The 8473-nt window shown below is 42.1% G+C and overlaps 1 protein-coding gene across 1 annotated transcript in view; it reads right to left on the bottom strand.

Annotated features, from left to right (window-relative positions):
• The window catches only part of dnah10 (dynein axonemal heavy chain 10), a 65800-nt gene that overhangs the window by 38738 nt on the left and 18589 nt on the right, over positions 1-8473 (bottom strand). Inside the window, exons 29-40 of the mRNA XM_047347217.1 lie at positions 8174-8397; positions 7821-8090; positions 7563-7746; positions 7005-7139; positions 6734-6886; positions 4952-5140; positions 4694-4840; positions 3633-3824; positions 3400-3518; positions 3160-3318; positions 1527-1662; positions 1324-1425 (exon numbers count right to left, since the gene is read on the bottom strand). Coding sequence (XP_047203173.1) covers positions 1324-1425; positions 1527-1662; positions 3160-3318; positions 3400-3518; positions 3633-3824; positions 4694-4840; positions 4952-5140; positions 6734-6886; positions 7005-7139; positions 7563-7746; positions 7821-8090; positions 8174-8397 — 2010 coding nt within the window. The remainder of the gene's footprint in view (positions 1-1323; positions 1426-1526; positions 1663-3159; positions 3319-3399; positions 3519-3632; positions 3825-4693; positions 4841-4951; positions 5141-6733; positions 6887-7004; positions 7140-7562; positions 7747-7820; positions 8091-8173; positions 8398-8473) is intronic.

The raw sequence follows: 8473 nt of genomic DNA, 5'->3' as shown, positions 1-8473 counted from the left end.
GCTGGACACATCTGCAAAAAGACTTGCAGTTATCATGTCAGCAACTGGTGGTTGTACAAAGTATACTTAGAGTGGCTGAATACAAATACTAACTAAACCCTTTAGACTTTTATGGAATCAAAATTCAAAAAACTATTTTGGTTTCTCCACACTTCACGATGTGCCACTTTGTCCTATCAAAATAAAAGCCTCCTAAAAAGTATTAAAGTTTGTGGTTGTGACATGAGAAAAAGGCATTGTATGGATGGATGATTTAAAGCTGAAACTACCCATGTATCAGGATTAACATGCTTCAAAAAGTTAAGAATGGTGGCCGTCTTGGAAGTGCCAGATTCTCCAATAAGTAACACTGGTCTCTTTATCTTCACCATCTGCTCCAAGATCCAGTTGGCTCTTGTGGTGTCAACAGTTGGTACTAAATAGAAATCAAAATCAGAGTCAAGCTCAAAAGCTTAAATACTTACACTTGTATATTCAATATTTCTTTAAATATGTATCTGCAGACACTGGCCAGACAAATAAGCGTCACCTAGGATATCAGCAAACTTCATTTCAGGGTTGTGAGTGTATTTAGTAACCAGGGAGCTCCAGGGAACCCACTTCTTCTGAGCTCCATCAAAATGGAAATCATACAGAGTTGGGAGGTATCCTGCATGAAGGCAATCATTTAACGTATTTGTCAAGAGGTTTGTGTGATAAATGATCTATTTACTCTACGCCAGATTACAAAATACATTTGTGCTCGTTACCTGGGATCTCACCAGGCCCAGCCAGGGCTTCTTCTTCGTGCACGGTGGATAAGCAAGAAAGTCTTTTGATGAACTCATCAAACTTGATCCGATCACTTTCCACCAAGGTGGCTCCCAGTGAGCAATACAGAGCTTCCAGGAAGTAACTCTCCAGGACATCAGCCCTGCTGTTGTCACTGTCCAGCAGTGAATCCAGCGTCAAGCACAACTGAGAGACCTGAACACATGATCAAAACATGCACAGTTCATTCAAGCAGCCAAACTGATCCGTGCTTTGATTAATAGATTCTTTTAAAATTCGTCACTGCAGGAAGACGTTTGAGAAGAACTCAACCTACCATATTCAGGTCTGTCTGAGGAACCACAGTCTCCAGTTTCTGTCCTTGTTTACCATCAACAACACCGTCTACAATCATGTCAATACAGCCGTGCACATATTTGTCAAACAGTCTACTAAGAACCTCTTGTTCCTGGAAAATAACAACATTTTTATCAGGATTTCCTTTTAAGATAACAAATAATATGTAAATACTGAATATATTATTCTAAAGACCCTCTCTGGTCTGCTGGCCACCCATCTTTGCCAGTACGGGGTATATCGCAAGTTCTTTGGGTCAACAAAAACCATCCCACAGCGAGACACGGTAGCAGGGGAAGCATGCTGCAAATGGCCGACCTGTGATGGCAGAGGGTTGTTAGAAGATCTACTGATAGTTGTTTTATAGAAGCATGCAAACAAGGTCTTCTGCTTCCAGCAGCATGCAGATACAGACAAACCTCAAACAGCAGTGCACAATGACTCTGCAAACGAATCCGTTCTCCATTAGCTAACGTGAGGAGCTTGTTGTCATCCATGACTGAGTTCATATTTTCAACCCAAAGAGCGTCCACGTCCCCATCAAACAGGATGTACCTGGAAGTCCAATGCCACGGCTTAAGAAGGATTTCAGAGACATTTGATTTAAATTACATTAATAGTAAACCACGTCTTGCAAAAGTATTCATACCGCTTGTACTTTTTAACATTTTGTCACCCTCCAAATACATTCTTCAGGGCAATTTATTTGAATTTTATGCTATAGATTAACACAAGGTAGCAGAAGAAATGATATGAAGGCAGGAAAAGAACACATTGCTTCAAATGTTTGTTAAATAATGAAGGTCTGAAAAGTGTGACCTGCTTTTTTTAAACACCCTTTACTCCAATACCACTAAAGAAAATCCAGTTCAACCAACTGCCCTCAAAGGTTGCCACATATGCTAACCATTACTAGATTGTGGTACAACTGCAAACCTATCAAGACATGGTTGTCCACCAAAACTGAGAGCCTAGGGCAGGGGGATCATTATTCAGAGAATCAGTCTAGGGGGTCAGGGTAGCTCTGAACGAGCTAAACTCAATTCAAGACATAAAAATGATATCTGGTGACAGGACAACTAAAAAGAGTAGGGGACACTGCAAACGTGGAGAAATGTGTCCTAAGAGCAGAACTGAACCCTTTGGACTGCATTGCACATCATCTGGCATATCGCCATGGTCACACATGGTGGCAGCACCATCATGCTGTGGGAAAGCTTTTCTTCACCAGGTACAGGAAAGCTGGACAGAGTGAATGGAGGTAAATATAGAGCAATCCTGGAGGAAACCCCATCAGAGGCTCTGGTGGAGGTTCACCTTCCAGCAGGAAAACGACCCTAAACATGCAGCCAGAGCTACAATAGAACAATGAAGGTCAGATAATGGGACGTTTTCCGTCTATCCAGTCCCACTGTGATTGAGTTATTATGAACAGAATGGGCTGCACGGTGGTGTAGTTGGTAGCACTGCTGCCTTGCAGCAAGAAGGTCCAGGGTTCAACTCCTGGCCGGAGGTCTTTCTGCATGGAGTTTGCATGTTCTCCCTATGCATGCGTGGGGACAGACAACATGACTGTTAGGTTAATTAGTCTCTCTAAATTGCCCTTAGTGTGAATGAGTGTGTGCGTGGTTGTTTGTGTGTTGCCCTGCGGTGGAATGGTGACCTGTCCAGGGTGTACCCCGCCTCCCCCCCATAGACTGCTGGAGATAGGCACCAGCTCCCCCGCGACCCACTATGGAAGAAGAGGTAGAAAATGGCTGACTGACTGAGCTTCAACATGTCCAAACAGATAGAGACAAACTACAAATAACCTGCATCTGTATTAGAGTCACAGAGTAGTTGTAGAAAGTAGTGGCTGTGAAGCCTAAAAACAAATGTACACACTGAGCATATTTTTCTCCTAAAAGGTTTGAAAACCATGCAACACTTTTTACTCCACGATGATCTGCTACCTGGTGCTGATCACATCACATCTGAATTTAAAACACTGAGATTAGTGGTGGTAATGTGAAGATATTCAAGTATGAAAACCTGTTAAGACTATACATTTACCTTCGCTCCTTTTTGTCTGTAGGCTTGTTGATATCACGGAAGATGTTGGATAAAATCCCATCAGTCCAGTCCCGAGTGTCCGGGTCAAGAACTCCATAAAGTTCAGTGACACTCATGGCTTTAGGGTTCAGCGGATACAGCTTAGTTTGCAGCCCCGTTCTGATTAAGAGATCAAACACAACCCAACTTATGCTCACACTTAAAATCAACAGGATGTGAAATAAATAAACTGACACTAACTTGGTCTGAGCTTGACACAGTGTGCTGATCACAACAGATTTCCCACCACCAGTTGGGCCCACAACCATAGTAGTGTGCCGGGTCATCATCGTCTCATACATCTGCACCACTTTATCCACCTACCAGAGACAAGCAAAGCATTCAAATCTAATCCATGTTCTGAGAATATGAGTTTGTCAGAGACATCAGTGTTAGAGAGATAAACAGTAAAAGCTATGGGTGGGAAGAAACACCTGGTTAGGCACGATAACATATTTGTTGTCTTCCAGGATCTGCTCCACAGCATCATTGAAGTTAGGATAGCGAACACGAGGGCAGTCAAGTCCGGGGAAAAGGTCCGAGATTAGTCCAAGGAACAAAGGGACATCGTCAAAAACAAACTTTGGCAGGTTCATGTCTCTGAGAGCACGCATCAACACCACGTCCTGGGAAGAAGAAACATGGAAATGAGGAAATCAAAAAACAGAAGGATACAAAAAACTACAAGAGAAATGAGACGTTCAGACACAGAAAATAATGAACGACCTTCAGACTTTATGACTCTAGGTCAAATATCCAATTAAAAATTCCCCATTTTTGTCCTTTTAAGTACGTTTGTGTGCATCTCCAAACCAGATTTATGTTTAAGGGTATTTTACATCAGATCAGCCATTTGGACTAATCAGTAGATCTATCTCAATAAAATCAGAAGAAATAAAATCAACAGTGCACTAATAAATCCAATCAACGTTAGCCTTTAGTTTTAAGCTCAAAGTATTCACACCCCTAGCAGAGTTAGACTTAAAGTGATCTTTTAATTCTGATGGGAAGTAATGTTAACGCTTTGGAACGGCCCACAAAGAGTCCTTACTTGACTCCCAAAGTGAATCTATGGAGGGAGCAAAAGATTAGGGTGATGGCAAGGAGGGTTTTCAGTCTTGAGGACTAGGAGCTCATCACCAAAGATAACAAAAAGCTGTTCAGAAGGTACAAGAAGCACTTGACTGCTGGGATGCAAAAATGGTTCTTCCATTAATTAGTGAGGAGGGAATCATCTCTTCTTAAATGCAATTCTTGTTCAACTGTGAATAAAAACATTGTTTTATTTTTCAAACACGATTCCCCTGATGAATTTTCCCATTGAGGGACAAATAGAGATTATTGTATTTTATTCTGTATTATTATTAGCTTTTGGAGCATCGATTCCTACCCACAAACTTCATGGCTGAAAGAAAATAACTTGCAGTCGGCCTAAATTAGCTTGGAGTAGAAATGATGTTGGACTCCAGCAGTCAACAACAATCCTTGTAACTACCTCCTCCAGTTCTGGTGAGCCTCTCTTTAACTCTCCTGCCATCATCAGCACAGACTTCAGAGCACGGAGGCCAAAATCGTAGTGAGACTGCTTGGATAGTTGCTCACGAGCTAGCTTATAGAGCACCGTCATCTTCTTTGCAAGAACCTAAAGGTAACAATGACAATTAAAAATTACATATCATGAATTGTTTTGAATATTTATACAAACTAAGAATTCACAACCAATGAATTTGGCTTTTCATTGTTATTTGGTTACCTTGGCCATGAGGAATCCCTCAGAGAAGAGCATTATCTCACAAATCTGTTGTAGATCAGGTACGATCACCACCACAGGCCTGAAGAGGGCTTTGACTGATTCTGGGAGCTCTGTACGCCCGGCGTAACCAGGGTTCATAGTGATGAAGATGCCCATGCGGTCATCCAGGCTGATCTCCTGGCCCTCAAACTGAAGCAGAAGATCAGAAGGAAGCTCACACATGTGAAAACCTCTTTCAGGCACTGACTGCTAAAAGTATGTGAACACTCATGAGGAAAATGACTTTTACTAAAGTCTTCATTTAGCAGCTGATATCACATTCTGATACATTAAACCTCAAACATTAAAGTAATGTACTCGGATGTTATAGGCATGACAGGTATGAAGGAGTGCATCTTTGTAAAGTGAAAAAAAAAAATCACACATGGCTGCAAAAAACAACCTTTTAAAGGTGCAATAGTTCACATTATATCTACTGACTTTACATTTTTACCTTTCTTTGTACAAAATATCTTAAACTCAATCAGACTGGAAGGAGAGCTTATTTGAACTTGATTTTCCAAGTTGTAAGACATGAAAATGTTTTGAACCCATTCATTGTTCTTCTGGCTGTGAGTTGAGGGTTAATGACCTGCTGGACGATTAACTGCCATCTTAGTCTCCAGTCTCTTGCAGCCTATAACTGCTTTCTGTCCAGGATCGCCCTTTATCCTCCCATCAGCTTCCTCATCCCCGCTGAAGAAAGACATCCCCACAGCATGATGCTCCCACCACCATGCTCCACCATTCAGGGTCATGGGCAGTGTTACTTTTCCATCATACACAGGGTTGTGCATATTAGCCAAACAGTTTGATTCCTGTGTTTCTGATGAGCTTCATCTACATATTTCCTCTGTCCCCTTCATGGCTTGCAGCAAGCTGCAAACAGGAAGTATTTTGGCTTTCTTTGAATAATGCAGCCTGCTACTGTTTTCTTTCTGCGCTCTGATAGACGCTCTCCATATCCTCTCTCACAGTTTAAGTCTTTGAGTCTTAAAGTTTGGGACCTAACCCTGCTTTACGTTTTTGCAGCTTCTAACAAGGTTTCTTCCAGGATTGCTCAATAACTCACCTTCCCATCATCTTGGACCAACAACCCCTGCCATGCTGAAGAAAAGCATCCCCACAGCATGACTCTGCCACTACCTTTTTTAACCATGCAAACAGTGTGGTCAGAATGGTTTGTATTATTCATTTTCTGTCACAAAGGGTTTCATCTTCTGTGCTTCATAACCCAACTCTGCTTGAAATTTCTCCACAACCTTCCTTCTGACCTGCTGTGTCCCTTGGTCTTCATGATGCTGTTTGTTCACTAAGGTTTACCCAACAAACCTCTGAGGCCAGAAACAGAACAGCTTGACTTGTAATAATACTGCATTAAACACAGGTGGACTACGTTTACTCATTAGGTGACTTCTAAAGATACACTGGATTTTATTTTGAGGTATTAGAATAAAGGGGTCTCACCACAAATTCATGCCATACTTTTCAGAGTTTTATATGTAAAAAGAGTTTGGAAATCAGGTATTATTTTCATTTTAAGCCATTATTATGCACTACTTTGTGTCTGTCTATTGCATAAAATCCCAATAAAATACATTAAAGTTTGTGGTTGTAGTGTTATAGATCAAGGGTTATGAATACTTAGGTAAGGTGCTGAACTTTGTAAATAGTCTGTAAGCTGATTAAAACATTGTTGTTTTTGATTCATTCATTACTGGCTCTACATAACACCTGATTTACCTGAAATCTTTTACAGTGTAAAATGAGGGCATTGCGTATGGTCTGCATTTGAGAAGAAATAACGGACAGCACAGAGGCGTCGATACGATTGAACTCATCAAAGCAGCCCCAAGCGCCACACTGGGCAAGGCCGGAGAAGATCTTCCCAACAGCCTGGGGCACAAACGAGAAAGACATTCAAGAGCAACACTAGTGAGAAAAACATTTCTGCTTTCTGGAACAAAAACATCAGAAGATAATCAGTGCATGCTACTTAATGTGTGCTTCCTACCATGTAGTCCATGCCCTCACCACAGTTTGTAACCACACAAAGCAGGCCTAAAGCCTTAGCCAGATCTTTGGTGGACTCTGTTTTTCCTGTACCAGCCGGTCCAGCAGGAGCTCCACCCAAGTACATAGAGAGGGCCTGTTTCACAAACGCACAAATCTCAAATTGGCAAAAAGAAAATCACAAAACATTCCATGTTTAGGTCAGGGGTGTCCAAACTTTTTGGCACGGGGGGCCACATCTGTCAAGTTGACAGAAGTCGGAGGCCACAAAAATGTGATCTTTTTCTTTTAAATGCGGATTAAAAAAACAACCAAAAAAACCTAAAAGAATATTTTAATGAAATGAAGCAGCCATATGTTGTTGTAGATTTTAAGACGATTTTAACTTGTCTGCATCATTTTTGATCAGTCAAAGTTTCACCCTAATTTATTTTAAGCTTATCGCCATCAACAGGTGAACTAAATTTGGGCCTCTCTTGAATTGTGGTCAATGTCCGCAAACCGCCCCCAGGCCACACGTTGAACACCCCGGGTTTAGGTGTTACATGGTCTCCTGGACCTGTGTAAGGGTCAAGTAGATCCTGTCTGTTAGTGGGGTTATAACCAGTCGACCGTTCAGCCCCATGTACTCATAGCCGTAGGAGAACGAGGCGCTGCACTGATGCACAAACAGATCGTCGTGTTTCCGGAGCCAGTAGAACCTGAGCTGGCTTTCCCACTCAAATGCTTCTGGATCCATTATACTGTAAAAAGATTGATACATTTATTCAAATCTTGCACTAAGTTAACCGCAAAAGATAAAAGTGTGTACGCTCACCTGTTCTCCACAAAACTGTCCACAATGTCTCTGGCATGGACATCAATGATGAGCACAGTGTTGATCTTCCGTCTGTCATTTCTCCTCAGAGGCTGAGTGATGCGTGTAACCAGTTCATTGATCTGCCGGTGCATCTTTTCAGCATAGTTCTTCAGAGCATGCTTTTCTCCTTTCTTCAGCTTTTTAAAAACATCTTGGACCTCCCATGTCCACCACACTTGATTTGCAGCTAGCACCACCATGCCCTGATACAGAAGCATCCACTCCACCCTGAGAAAAAGGACAATGAGTCATTTGTTGCAGCCTGTTTGCTCATTTGACGTCGCGGGAGCTGTCTATGTGTCCACACACACCTACTCCTGTCCTCACAATAGTGGAAGATTGCCTCCTTGGTGATGAGCCGGTTAGTCCTCCGCATCTCTTCAAGTACTGCCATCATCCACTCTTCCACTCTCCCCACCACTGGGACGGGGCTCCTAAACTCCATCACCTCCCCCTCAGCAGACACCATGGCAGCGACTACTGTCTCCCCACCGCTTTCCACGTCAAATCTTAGTGAAACTATGTTGTCGTACATCTTGTGCAACAAAAAAGAAAGAAAATATCAATAAAAGGATTTAACAAACATGGTGAGGAGTTATCCTCTTCGTCTT

Source organism: Girardinichthys multiradiatus, chromosome 20 (assembly GCF_021462225.1).
Source record: "Girardinichthys multiradiatus isolate DD_20200921_A chromosome 20, DD_fGirMul_XY1, whole genome shotgun sequence".
NCBI lineage: Eukaryota > Metazoa > Chordata > Actinopteri > Cyprinodontiformes > Goodeidae > Girardinichthys > Girardinichthys multiradiatus.
This window is presented reverse-complemented; position numbering and strand designations above follow the sequence as displayed.